The sequence below is a fragment of the Oryctolagus cuniculus genome, chromosome 6 (assembly GCF_051225735.1).
Source record: "Oryctolagus cuniculus isolate XC-2025 breed Fujian yellow rabbit chromosome 6, ASM5122573v1, whole genome shotgun sequence".
Lineage (NCBI taxonomy): Eukaryota > Metazoa > Chordata > Mammalia > Lagomorpha > Leporidae > Oryctolagus > Oryctolagus cuniculus.
The window spans coordinates 142,790,341-142,804,862 of NC_142872.1; the positions used below are offsets into that span (position 1 = coordinate 142,790,341).

Consider the following 14,522-nt stretch of genomic DNA (forward strand, 5'->3'; position numbering starts at 1 on the left):
CCAGATGGCTGCGACGGCTGCAGCTGCGTCGATCCAAAGCCAGGAGCTAGGAGCCAGGAGCTTCTTCCCGGTCTCCCATGCAGGTGCAGGGGCCCAAGGACTTGGATCATATTCTACTGCTTCCGCAGGCTATAGCAGAGAGCTGGATTGGAAGAGGAGCAGCCAGGATTAGAACCGGCACCCATCTGGGATGCTGGCATGGCAGGCGGAGGATTACCACCACACCAGCCCAGACAAAGATTATTTAAAAGAGCCAGCACTGCAGTACAGCAGGTAAAGCCACAGCCTGCAGTGCTGGCATCCCATATGGGATGCCTGTGTGAGTCCCGGCTGCTCCACTACCGATCAGCTCTCTACAATAGCCTGGGAAAGCAGCAGAAGATGGCCCAACTCTTTGGGCCCCTGTACCCACAAGGGAGACCTGGAAGAAGCTCCTGGCTCCTGACTTCAGACTGGCCCAGCTCCAATCGCTGCAGCCATTTGGCGAATAAACCAGTGGATGGCTCACTGCCTCTGCCTCTCTGTAACTCTCCTTTTCAAATAAATAAATAAATCTTAAAAAAAAAAAAAATTGTTTTCAAAGCTCTGTAGAGGCTTTTCTCCCCCCCCCCCCCATGTCTGGGCTAGAACTGAGCAAAAAATACAAAACAATGCCACTAAGACTTAAAATATCTGGAGATGGCCCAGCCAAACTTATGAAATCTTGGATATTAAGCAAAAGTTCAGAATTTATAATTACACAGGAGCTAGCTGAAGTCAAAGGTGACAAGAAAGCAAAGGGTACAAAACAAAGTCTGATATATATACCTTCTAATGTCAAAACGGGCATTTGAGGAGTAGTCCAGGTACATCATTTATTCCATGTCAGATCTGCTATAACTAAAGTTCAAATCTTATGACAGGGAACATTTAGCACAGCAGTTAAGGTGCCTACATCCCATGTCAGAGTGTCTGGGTTCAACTTCCAGCTACAGCTCCTGACTTCTGCCTCCTGCAAACATAGACACCAGGAGGTAACTGGATTTCTGCCACTCACAGGAATTACAAGCCTAGTTCCTATCTTTGGCCTCAGCCTAGCCCAAGCCATTGTAGGTATTTGGGAAGAGAACCAGCTGATGAGTTTTTCCTGTCTAGTATCTATCCCTCTCACTCTAATAAATAAAAACATCTTAAAAAATTTTAATTGTGGGCTGGCAATGTGGCACTAGTGGGTTAACACCCTGGCCTGATGTGCCGGCATCCCATATGGGCGCCAGTGGCTGCTCCACTTACGATCTAGCTCTCTGCTACGGCCTGGGAAAGCAGAAGATGGTCCAAGTCCTTGGGCCCCTGCACCTGCGTGGGAGACCCGGAGGAAGCTCCTGGCTCCTGGCTTTGGACTGGCGCAGCTCCAGCCACTGTGGTCAATTGGGGAGTGAACCATCGGATGAAAGATCTTTCTCTGCCTTTCCTCACTCTGTATAACTCTCTCAAATAAATAAGTAAATCTTTAAAAAAGAAAATGTTTTAATTGTATTCCATTTACTTGGTAAAGCATCCAGTTTGGAATCTAACTGTAACTAATATCAACTACAAGTTAAGTGTTCTCTTTTTTTTTAAAAGATTTATTTATTTTAAAGTCAGAGTTACACAGAGAGAGGAGAGGCAGAGAGAGAGAGGCAGAGAGAGAGGTCTTCCATCCGATGGTGCACTCCCCAATCAGCCACAACAACCAGAGCTGCACCTATCTGAAGCCAGGAGTCTCCCACGCGGGTGCAGGGGCCCAAGGACCTGGGCCATCCTCTACTGCTTTCCCAGGCCCTAGCAAAGAGCTGGATCAGAAGTGAAACAGCTGGGTCTCACACCGGCACATATGGGATACCAGCACATATGGGATGCCGGCGCTTTAGACCAGGGTGTTAGCCTGCTGCGCCACAGCGCAGACCCCAAATTAAGTATTCTTTACTCAAAATGATTGGGACTAGATGTGTTTCTGCTTTTAGGATTTTTTAATATTTGCCCAAATAACACTTTTAATTTACTGGACAGGTAGAGACAGAGAAAGAAACACTTCCCATGTGCTGTTCATTTTCCAAATGCCCACGACAGCCAGGGCTGGGCCACACCAATGCCAGGAACCAGAAACTCAATCTAGGTCTCCACATGGGTAGCACAGACCTAAGTACCTACTACCTCCCAGGGCCTGAATTAGTAGGAAGCTAGAATCAGAAGCAAACCTAGGAACCAAACCAGACACTCCAATTTAAGATGCAGAAATCCCAGTGGAATCTTAACCACTAGGCCAAATGCCTGTCTCAGAGTATTTGCATAGATTTTACCTGCTCACTAGCCCTAATCCAAAACTCCAGAATATGAAACTTTTGGATTTCAGAATTTTTTTTGACAGGCAGAGTGGACAGTGAGAGAGACAGAGAGAAAGGTCTTCCTTTTTCCGTTGGTTTACCCCCCAATGGCCGCTACGGCCGGCACGCTGCAGCGCACCACGCTGATCATCCGTAGCCAGGAGCCAGGAGTTTCTCCTGGTCTCCCTTGCAGGTGCAGGGCCCAGTCACTTGGGCCATCCTCCACTGCCTTCCCAGGCCACAGCAGAGAGCTGGAATGGAAGAGGAGCAACCAGGACAGAATCCAGCACTCCAACAGGGACTAGAACCCTGGGTGCCGGCACCACAGGCGGAGGATTAGCCTATTGAGCCACAGCCCTGGCCTGGATTTCAGAATTTTACATTAGGGATGCTCAACCTGTTCTGAAATCAATATTTACTACAAAAACTGGTTACAATAATTAGCCATCAATTAAGAAATTTTGCATTAAGCTTCTATTTATTACAGTAGGAAAGCCACAAGTTACCCTCATATTAAACTAAGGCCCAGAGATGCTGTTTATTAAATCATCTCTTTTATGAGAAATATTGAGTATGCTGGGCTCTTTAACGTATATAAGAAGACAGCAACAAGAAACCACACGGACACAGCTTGTCATCACTAGTGAATATGCTGCAAACACAGTAAGCACTGTCAGAAAGCTTAAAAAAAAAAAAAGGATGTCAATGAATTTCAATAATGCTCTGACTTTGAGAGAAAAGAACACAGCCCAGGATGTGTGTGAGCTTATCTAGATCTTGAAAGCACTGTAGAAAGAGAAAGTCAGATGCACTTATACTTGCCTACCTAATGTAGGTAAGCCATCATTCTTAGAATACCTACCAGGACTCCTTCGAACTCTCCTTAATAGGCTTCCTATTTTCATTAATATTAACCCGACTGTATCTTATTCGATGGTCATACAGCTAAGGAGTGCATTTTTCCACACTCAAGACTATTTACCAAATTGGTTTCTTATAGCTACAAAGCTTCTCTAAGAATGACAGATTATTGGGGCCGGCGGTGTGGCACAGTGGGTTAAAGCCCTGGTCTGAAGCACCGGCATCCCATATGGGCGTCGGTTCTAGTCCCGGCTGCTCCTCTTCTGATCCAGCTCTCTGCTAGGGCCTGGGAAAGCAGTGGAAGATGGCCCAAGTCCTTGGGGCTCTACACCCATGTGGGAGACCCAGAAGTTCCAGGCCCCTGGATTCAGATCAGCATAGCTCCGGCCGTTGCGGCCATCTGGGGAATGAACCAGAAGATCGAAGACCTCTCTCTCTGTCTCTACCTCTCTGTACCTTTTTCAAATAAATAAAATAAATCTTTAAAAAAAAAAAAAGAATGACAGATTATTAAGTGTGAAGATTCTTAACTTACTAGCTCATACATTTTAAAGTTATAAACCTGTAAGAGACCTAAAAATTTGGAAATACATTTCCTAATGTTCAAAAAGGAACACTGAATTCACTATACTGTGTACATCTTAATTTCTATTTCCCCATCTTGAAATTAATCAAATTCCATAATCCATTTGTACCTGAGTTTCTTCATTTGTAAAATAAGGACAATAATGATTGCTGTATTAAAGGAACTGTATAGTTTCCACGCTGAAGTATAAATAAAGTACCTGGCACATAAACACTGACACCTATAAATCCTTAAAATGTATGAAAGAGCTGTAGCAACGGAAGACAGAAATAAATCAACAATGGCAAGACATGATTTGTATTCAAGTTCTAGGACATGTTGGCTTTTTTTCTTTGAGAAGTGAGTGAATGGGGCCAGTGCTATGGCATAGAAGGTTAAGCCTCCATCTGTAGTATTAGCATCCCATATGGGTGCTGGGTCAAGCCCTTGCTGCTCCACTTCCAATCCTGCTCCCTTATGGCCCTAGTCCTTGGTCCCCTGAACCCACATGGGAGACCTGGAAGAAGCTCCTGGCTCCTAGCTTCAGATTGGCCCAGCTCCAGCAGCAGCAGCCATTTGGGGAGTGAACTAGCAGATCGAAGATTGATCTCTTTCAATTAAATACATAAATCTTAAAAAAAAAAAAGTGGATGAATCATATGTAAATAATACTGGTATTACCAACTCCTGGAGCTACTAAAATGTAACACGTATCAATGCGCTTTTCTATAAAAATTATTAGGTGTAGGCATTTGGCCTAGCAGTTAAGATGCCTGCATCTCATACCATAGTACCTGGATTCAATACCAAGCTCCGGCTCCTGACTCCTTTTCTTGTTAATACAGACCCTGGGAAGCAGCAATGATGGCTCAAGTGATTGGGTTCCTGCCACTCATGTAGAAGACCCGGACTGACTTCCCAGTTCCTGACTTCAGCCCAGTCTAGCCCAGTCCCAGCTGTTGTAGCCATTTTGGGAATGATGGGATGGGATCTCTTTCTCGGCCTGTCAAATAATTTTTTAAGTTATTTAGAATGAATAACATGTACTTGCCTAAGCAAAAATTATAACTAGGCAAAGTGTCATACTGCATACTTAATTTAATCCTCATTCAAGAGTGTGCTTAACTCTCAGGTTAGAAATAATCCTAGCCAGACTGCTTAACTGGTCTTTCATCCACAGTAAATAAAAAGCTGGAAATGATGGAGGTAATATATAAATTTAACAACAAGAAAAGCAATGAACTAAAAAGATGACTCAAGGCACCTAAAGTTCAAATGACAGTGTACATTTATCACAGAACAAAACAGACTAAATACTCCAAGAGATTCTTAAGAACCACTGTCCAGCATGGGCCAACAACTTACATTCTTAATAATACTAAGTCATCAAGACACAGTTAAACTGTTCAACATTTTCTGACTACAGAGGCAGAAAATGATGTAATACACTTCAGAAAGACATAATTAAAATGGCTAAAAGGTAAAATTTCTGGTGACTGAGAGGGCTTCAAATTATCTGACTGGAAAATTCATTCATGTGAAACAACTTATTTATTCTCCAAGTTAGAAAACTGAGAGAAGGAGCCAAGAGCCATATAAATTTCTGTTGCCAAAACATTAAAATAAATTACAGGCCAAACTACACTCTACTTGAGGCGAGGATTTCAAACAAAAGCTTCCATTTCAGGGAATTTAACGACTCATATCTACTCTGTAACTCCACGCAGTGCCACAAAGTTTACAGGGATCAGGGGATAGCACAGCCTAAGTTCTTTACAAATCTGAATTATTCTTCTCAGTCAACAAAGTACTTCTACCAACATTTTCACATCAGATCTGAATAGCCATCAGGTAAGGCAGAGGTAACATTTACCTCCAAAGTTTTTGTAAGGATCAGAGAAAACTGAGCCATAAGCTCTAAACCATTGTTTGTGTACAGCATCTCATAAATACCAACTGTTCAATTAACGTTAGTGATTTTTCTTACCGATAAGAAACTGACTAGTAAAAAGATGAAATATGAACAAACTTATAAATAACCAGTTTCTTATCCTCATGGTGTGCCCTTTTCTCACCAACGCCTATTAGTATCTACAATGCATTTACTAACCCAAATTTCCACAACTGGAGTACATTCATTCATTCACAGTGTCTGAGACAGTTAACAATGGTCCAAAGGACCTGAGCTGACTGAGCTGACATCTAAAAGACAAAAATGTACCTGTAACTCAGATTTTTCCATATATCAATAACATACTTTTCCTTAGTTAGAAAACTCAAAAAAATGAGGTCGCTAATAGTAAGTTAACAAGATGTTCATTAACAAAATGTTAAAGAATAACACACAAAGCCAGCGCTGTGGTATAGTGGGCTAAGCCTCTTCCTGAGGCTCACACAGCAAAAATATGGTATTAATCTAGATGTCCAGCCGGCGCCGCCGCAGCTCACTAGGCTAATCCTCCGCCTGCGGCGCCGGCACCCAGGGTTCTAGTCCTGGTTGCTCCTCTTCCATTCCAGCTCTCTGCTGTGGCCCGGGAAGGCAGTGGAGGATGGCCCAAGTGCTTGGGCCCTGCACCCACATGGGAGACTAGGAGAAAATACCTGGCTCCTGCCTTCGGATCGGCGTAGCTCCAGCCATAGCAGCCATTTGTGGGGTGAACCAACGGAAGGAAGACCTTTCTGTCTGTCTCTCTAACTACCTGTCCAAAAAAAAAAAATCTAGATTCCAATTGGTGACTACATAAAGAAAATGTAGTATATATACACAAAGGAATATCACTCAACCATAAAAAGAATGAAGGGGGCCAGCACTATGACACAGCAGGTTAATGTAACCGCCTGCAACGCTTGCATCCTGTAGGGCACCAGTTCAAGTCCTGGCTGCTCCACTTCTGATCCAGCTCCCTACTAATGTACCTGGGAAAACAGTGAAAGGCCACCCAAGTCACTGGGCCCCTACCACCCTCACGGGAGACCCAGATGGAGTTCACATTCCTGACTTTGGCCTGGCTTACCCATGGCCACTGTGGCCATTTGGGGAGTGAACCAGTGGATAGAAGACCTCCTTCCTAACTCTAACTCTGCCTTTCAAATAAAATAAATAGGGGTCAGTACTGTGATGTGGCAGGTAAAGCTGCCGCCTGCAGTGCCACCACCCCATATGGGCACTGGTTCAAGTCCTGGCTGCTCCACTGCCAATCCAGCTCTCTGCTATGGCCTGGGAAAGCAGTGGAAGATGGATGGCCCAAGTGCTTGGGCCCCTGCACCTGGGTGGGAAAACCTGGAGGAAGCTCCTGGCTTCTGTTCGGTGCAGCTCCAACCATTGTGGTCATCTGGGGAGTGAACCAGCAGATGGAAGACCTCCACCTCCCTCCCTCTCTCTCTCTCTCTCTGACTCTCCTTCGAAACTCTGACTTTCAAATAAATAAAAAAATCTTTAAAATAAATAAATAAGTAAATATAAAAAAGAACTCTTGACATTTGCAGTAAAATGGACAGAAATTGAAATCATTATAAGTGAAATAAACCAGACACAGAAAGACAAGTATCTGTTATTTGCAGACGTTAATACACAGAGCATAAAAATCATATAGCTGCCATATCACTTAGAATATAGTTGTAAACAATACTTCAGTGCTGGTGCTTGGTGTAGTAGCTTAAGCCTCCACCTGTGGCGCAGACATTTTATATGGATGCTGGTTCAAGTCTTGGCTGCTCCACTTCAGATCCAGCTCCCTTCTAATGGTCTGGGAAAGCAGTGGAACATGGCCCAAATGCTTGGGTCGCTGTACCCACATAGGAGATCCATCAGAGGCGCCTGGCTCCTGGCTTCAGATCAGCCAAGCCCTGGCCACTGCAGGAATTTGGGGAGTGAAACAGCGGATCCCTTCTCTCTCTCTAACTCTGCCTCTCAAATAAATAAATAAATCTTTTAAAAAATAAATACTGTTTCACTGAATTATACCACATACACGACTACATACCCTTGTTTCCCCATGTCATCATTACCATGAATTCCCCACTTTGTGATATTAATGTTTTCAAGAAAAAATAGTATATATGTGGATGTACATGATATCTACATATGAAGAGAATGGCAAAAAATTTAAAATTGTAACATTTTAAAGCTGAAAAAATAGGCTTATTTTTAAAATAAATAAATAAAAATAAAGCTTCTATGCCTAATTCACAAAACAGTAGTTCAGAGGAAAGAAAAGGTGCATGTAGAGCAGAGTTGTGCTCCTCAAACATTAATATGCTACAAATCGCTTGTCAGGAGAGGGGCCTGAGACTCTGTGATGCAGCCAGGGTCTAAATGAATCTAAGAAAGATAAGATTCAGATTTTCTGGGCAACAAAGTAGGTTTTACCTGAAAAGTTCAACAGGAAGAATCTACCTGATCTTGCCTAGGAATAATGAGACCACATTATGAGAATGAAGATCCATTCTTTTTTATTTCACAAGGGTATACAGGGCACTGACTAATGCAGGGTACAGCAGGAGACAGGCTGATGAGACTTTTGCAGTGGACAACTGTGAGAGATCGCTGCAATTTACTGCATTGACAAAAACAGAAATCTAGCCACACAAAAGGTAGAAGTGAGATAGAGTAACAAGACTCCTCACCCACTGCTGGGACAAATTTGAAGTGGTGTTACTACACAGGAGAGTAATCTGACATTACCTAGTAAGCTGGCCAGAAGAATCCCTAACAACCACAGTATGAGACAGATACATCTGAAGATTCAAGGCACAGTGGAGGAGCAGTGGTTTAGCTCAGTGGTGAAGATGCCACTTAGAACTCTCTCATCTCTTAACACAATCCTTGAGTTTGAAGTCCTAGCTCCAGCTACAATTGAGCTTCCTGCTAATACACATGCTGGGAAGCAGCAGATGATGACCCAAGTACTTGGGTTCCTGTCACCACCCACAAGAGGGGCTTAAAATTAGTTCAATGCCCCTGGCTATGGCCTGGCTCAGTCATAGTTGTTGCACGCATATGGAGAGCAAACCAGGGGATGGAGGAGTACTCTTGTACATGTTTCTCTCTGCCTTTCGGGATAAATAAGCAGGGGCTGGCACTGTGACACAGCGGGTAAAGCCGTTGCCTGCAGTGCCAGCATCCCATATGGGTGCTGGTTCAAGACCCGGCTGCTCCACTTCCGATCCAGCTCTCTGCTATGGCCTGGGAAAGCAGTAGAGGATGGTCCAAGTCCTTGGGCTCCTGCACCTACGTGGGAGACCTGGAAGAAGCTTCTGGCTCCTGGCTTCAGGTCGGCCCAGCTCCAGCTGTCATGGCCATTTGAGAGATCTCTCTCTCTCTCCTCTCTCTTTCTCTTCCTCTCTCCCTCTCTGCTTCCAGCTCTGCCTCTCTGTAACTCTGCCTTTCAAATAAATAAATAAATCTATAAAAAAATAAGCAAAATAAATAAGTAAATATTAAGACAATGGGGAATATTTGCTATGATTATGATTTCATGTGTATTTACTCATATAAAAGGTGAAACTGATCAAATTGTTTAAGCATACTCTGGAGAAGTAGTAAAACAAAGATCACAATTGTGATTAACATACGGCAGAGAGAAGAGATGGGAGAAAGGGATGAAAAAGGGAAGGGGTTTCAAAAACATTTGTAATATTCTATTCTCAAGTTGAATGGCAGATTACCAGCTGTTTATTTTGTGATTATTTAAGCCATGTATTAGAGACACTATTTTGCATATTTTTCACAGTCCTTCACTAATGTTATCAATAATCTTTTTCAAAAACAAGACAGGTAATGGTGGTGGCAGATTCTAATAGTAGTATAGTTTACAGGCAGCTCTTCACTGCTGACTTCCAGAGGGGAAAAAAAAGTGACAGCTAATAGAGCACAGAGAGCAAAAAGAAACAGCTGAAAATTTTAGTCCTGATGAGATTAAGAGAAAGCACACTAAGGGAAAGGAAATGTTACAAATACAGAATAATTGATTAAATAGAACCAAAGGCAAGAAAAGAAAGGTTCAAGAATACAAGAAGAAATACTGGTCTTGGCCACTATCAGTGTGTCAGTAACAAAGGTACTCATCAGTCTAAACACAGTATGAAACTAATCTCTAGGTTCACTCATGTGTATACACAGCTGAGAATGATCATGAAGGTAGTTTCTGTGTCCATCTTGCTCATCACAACATCTCAGGACCTAGCAGCATTACATCTGGCACATGATAGATAGCCCATAAATATTCGTTAGATAACTGAACAACAGAACAAAGCATCTGGGGTATATAGATTCAAATTATGACAACGTGAAGAATTTTTTAATTTTTTTTTTGACAGGCAGAGTGGACAGAGAGAGAGAGAGACAGAGAGAGAGAGAGAGAAAGGTCTTCCTTTGTGCCGTTGGTTCACCCTCCAATGGCCGCCGCAGTCGGTGCTCTGCGGCTGACGCACCGCGCTGATCCAAAGGCAGGAGCCAGGTGCTTCTCCTGGTCTCCCATGGGGTGCAGGGCCCAAGTACTCGGGCCATCCTCCACTGAACTCCCTGGCCACAGCAGGGAGCTGGCCTGGAAGAGGGGCAACCAGGACAGAATCCAGTGCCCCAACCGGGACTAGAACCTGGGGAGGATTAGCCTAGTGAGCCACGGCGCCAGCCAAGGTGAAGAATTTAAAAAACATAGTAAGTCTACAAACTCACATCTCTCATTCAATATGGGATGACGGAAGAATTTCAAATGGAAGTTTCTCAATAAAAGCAGGTCAGCAAAACTGTGCAGAATTTATACCCAAAAGTCCTGTGTGGCTGGTATGTACAGTTCTACAATGCTAGGTTAAGAGTAAGAAATAAACATAAACACAAAACCAAGAAGCAAGGACATCTTGATGTGTCTCAAACACATTGCAGTCACTGGGAACTCCTAAGGAAGAAGCCAAGATCTAAACTTTCACATTAGGTGTTTTAATGGAAATATGAAGGATGGACAGAGAGCTGAAGGAAAAACTCAAGACAATTAAAACAATCTTCTACGTAATGAGATAGCAGGACATGAACTAGGAGTATTACAAAAATAAAACAGGGTAGTATATTTTCACTCGTTTATCCTATTATATGATACCTAACAAGTTCAACACTGGGAATAAAACAGGTGAAAAAGCATAATCCTTGGCTTAGCAGCTTACATTCTGTTGGGGAGATCAATCAGAAACTGCTTTCCTTGCCCCTTGCACAGTATCTGACACTGAGAAGGTACAATTTAAATGTTCCTTACAAAGGACACTTAGCACAGCAGTTTAGCTGCCGCTTGAAACATCCACATCCTATATGCAAGTGCCTGGTTTGAATTGCAGCTCCTCCAATTCTGATTCATCTTGCCACTAATGCAAACCCTGGGAAGCAGCAGATGACACTTCAATTTCTGAGTTCCTGTCACCCACATCAGACTCAGACTGAGTCCGAGCTCACTGCTTCAGCCTGGCCCAGCCCTGGCCACTGTAGCAGATGGAAGATTTCTCCCTGCCAGCCTGTCTCTCTGAATAGCCTTTTAAATTTTAAATTAAAAAAAAAAAAAAAAAATCAGGGGCAGAAGTTGTGGAGCAGCAGGTTAGGTTGGCAGTTGGGACACCTGCATCCCATACTGGAGTGCCTGGTTCAAGTTCCAGCTGCTCCACTTCTGAACCAGCTTCCTGTTAATACATACCCTGGGAAACAGCAGATGATGGCGCAAGTACTTGGGTCCCTGCCACCCCACAGAAAACCAGGATGGAGCTACAGGTTCCTGGCTTTTGCCTGGCCCAACCTTCATTGCTGCTCGTATTTAGAAAGTTAACTAGCAGGTAGAAGCTAGAAAAGCAAACAAATTATTAAGAATTTGGGGATGGACATTTGGCCTGGCAATTAAAGTACTGGTTAGATGCACAGACTCTGTATCTGTAAGGCTTGGAAACATTAGTTTGCCTAAGGTCAGAGAATTAAGTGGCAGAGTAAAGAACAATGAATGAGCTCTTAATCTTAAGTCTACAAGTTTTTAACCAGTTTACTTAGGTCAGCTCAACAGAGTTAACTATATTTTGAATTAAAATTACCAGTAATTTCCACTTAACCACAGTCCCCCGTAATTTCGAAGTTTTCAAATTTAAAAATACTTCCTTATCACACGTCTAAGGTTTGCACCAAGATAATATAACTAACCGAAAAAGACATCAAAGGAAGAGAATGTTTTTTAAAAAGAGAAGGAGGTAGGATGCTGTTACAGTTTGAGCGTCATACAAATGCATTCTTCTTAGAAACAACAGAACGGTAACTCCCCATTCCTCCAGATCTGCGCAGTCTACACACTTATTCAGGATTTCCCTAGGTGCCTTACTGCATGAACCTTAGCCACAAACTACATTCTAGACCATCCTCATTGGTACTTTTACACTGTTCCGAGTCAACTAGATTGAAGTTTATTCCAGTTAACTGGTTTCAGGTAAAGCGCCGAACTACCTGTAGATTCACGAGTGACTACAGCGTGCCAAGTCCCCACTTGGGAAGTTACGGACGTCAGATCCCAGCACACTGCTGGAGTGGAGTTCCTCACACTCTCCCCTTTCCGGAAACCTAAACTAAACTCTTGAATATTTTTCGACATCTTTGTCACCTGCTGGTCCCCCAAGAAGTCTTTTTCCAAATCTATTCTCCTAGGCATCTCAAAACAAGACCCTCCCAAGAACCTGTTCACACACACCCCCAATTTTTTCAGTCCTTAACTCCTCCGCCAGAAGACGGACAGGGCTGCAGCGTCTCCCGACCAAAAAAGAGAGAGAGAGAGAGAGAGAGAGAGAGAGAGAGAGAGAGAGAGAAGGGTACTAGGGAAAACTCCTGTCCCAACCTCCCCAAGTCCAGAGGTAAGGCGGCTGCCAAACACGTTTCGTAGGACCGGGCTGGGAACTGCGCTCCCCACGTGGGCCTGCGGAACTCGAACTGCACTCACCAAGCCATCTATCTGCACTTGCTTCACGGCCGAATCTCCAGAACCACCTTTGCCTTTGCCCTTCCCCACCACGCCGGTGGCGGAGCTGGAAGAAGTGCCGCCAGAGCCGGTGCCTTCCTTGCGGGACGCCATCTTTCCAGCCAGACAGGAAGAAAAGGAAAAGCGAGCTATAGGAAGCGGAAGTGCGCTCTCGCGTGACGTCACTCGGAGGTTAGCGTCCTAGGGGCGGGCTTGGCAACGGAGCGGGAAGTAAAACCCCGCCCCTATTCGCCTTTCCGGCCTTAGGCCTGCGGAACACTTTGCGCGTGCGCAGTAGGCAGCTGCGGCCCCTTTCCTATGGAGTGTTTGAAGAGGAAAGTAGGGGCCGGCGCCCTAGCGTGGTGGGCTGGACCTGTGCCTGGAGGAAGCGCCTGGCTCATAGCTTCGGATGAACCGGGCTCTGGGTTACGTCCCGTTCGGAAGTCAACCACAGGATGGAAGATCTCTCCCCTTCTCTAACTTTGCCTTTCAAATAAATAAATAAAGGAAAATATAAATGGAAACACGGGAGCTTCTATCAGAACTCCCAAAACTAGTAAAGCAACCTTTTGTTGCTGTGTAGAGACTTGTATGATTAGAGTATGGAAGAAATTATTTTATGTAGTGTGAAGGATGGTGCAAAAACACATTCCCTAAAAACTACGCTTTTGACCTACCACTTTACACACTTCCAGTCCAAGAAAGAACCCAAAGCTATAGAAAGCCATTTTAAATAAATAACATATTCTTTCTCTACTTCTAAATGAGTTTTTCTATACTTTCAAAATGCTTACTCAGTATTCAGAACTGATGAAGTGGTTACACCAATGAAGGACATCCTACCCTGAAGTTTTATGTTGTCTTTGTGGTAGAGGTCTGGTGTTATATTTTATTGTAGAAATAAAAATAGGGGGCGGCGCTGTGGTGTAGCGGGTGAAGCTGCTGCCTGCAGTGCCGGCATCCTCTGTGGGCGACGGTTCGAATCCCAGCTGCCCCACTCCCAATCCAGCTCTCTGCTATGGCCTGGGAAAGCAGCAGAAGATGACCCAAGTCCTTGGGCCCCTGCACCCATGTGGGAGACCCAGAAGAAGCTGACTCCTGGCTTCATATTGGTGCAGTTCCTGCCGTTGCGGCCAACTGGGGTGTGAACCAGCGAATGGAAGACCTCTCTCTCTCTCTCTCTCTCTCTCTGCCTCTCCTTCTCTCTCTGTAACTCTGTCAAATAAATAAATAATTTTTTTAAGGGAAAGAGTTATATATCATTACCAAGTAGGATTTATTCTAGGGATGCGCAGTTGGTTTGATGTTTGGAAATCAATTAACAAAATTCATTACGTTAATAGGCTAAAGAAAAGTACATCAATAAATGTAGAAAAAGCACTTGACAAAATCCAAAAGGTACTAATTACAAAGTATGAATAGAGGGGGAGAAAAGGAAAACAGAGAATAGCAAAATAAATGAAACTTCAATGAGTTTAAGTATCAAAAAGTTAAACACTGGGGCCGGCTTTGTGGCATAACAGGTAAAGCCGTGCTGGTATCCCATGTAGGATCTTGGCTGTTACACTTTCCGTCCAGCTCCCTGTTAACGAGCCTGGCAAAGCAGCGGAGGACCGTCCAAGTGCTTGAGCCCCTGCATCCACGTGGGAGAACCAGGGGAAGGCCCCCGGCTCTTGGCCTGCACCTGGTCCAGCCTTGGCAGTTGCAGCCATTCAGGGAGTGAACCAGTGGATGGAAGACCTCTAATTTTTATAAAAGTTACATATTTTCTTTTTTTTTTAATTT

At 44.0% G+C, this 14,522-nt stretch overlaps 1 protein-coding gene across 1 annotated transcript in view; it reads right to left on the reverse strand.

Annotated features, from left to right (window-relative positions):
* Positions 1-12,876, reverse strand: part of EIF3H (eukaryotic translation initiation factor 3 subunit H) — a 116,777-nt gene extending 103,901 nt beyond the window's left edge. Inside the window, exon 1 of the mRNA XM_002710740.6 lies at positions 12,720-12,876. Within this exon, the coding sequence (XP_002710786.1) occupies positions 12,720-12,851 (132 nt within the window). The 5' untranslated portion in view covers positions 12,852-12,876. The remainder of the gene's footprint in view (positions 1-12,719) is intronic.
* Positions 12,877-14,522: the final 1,646 nt, after the last annotated feature.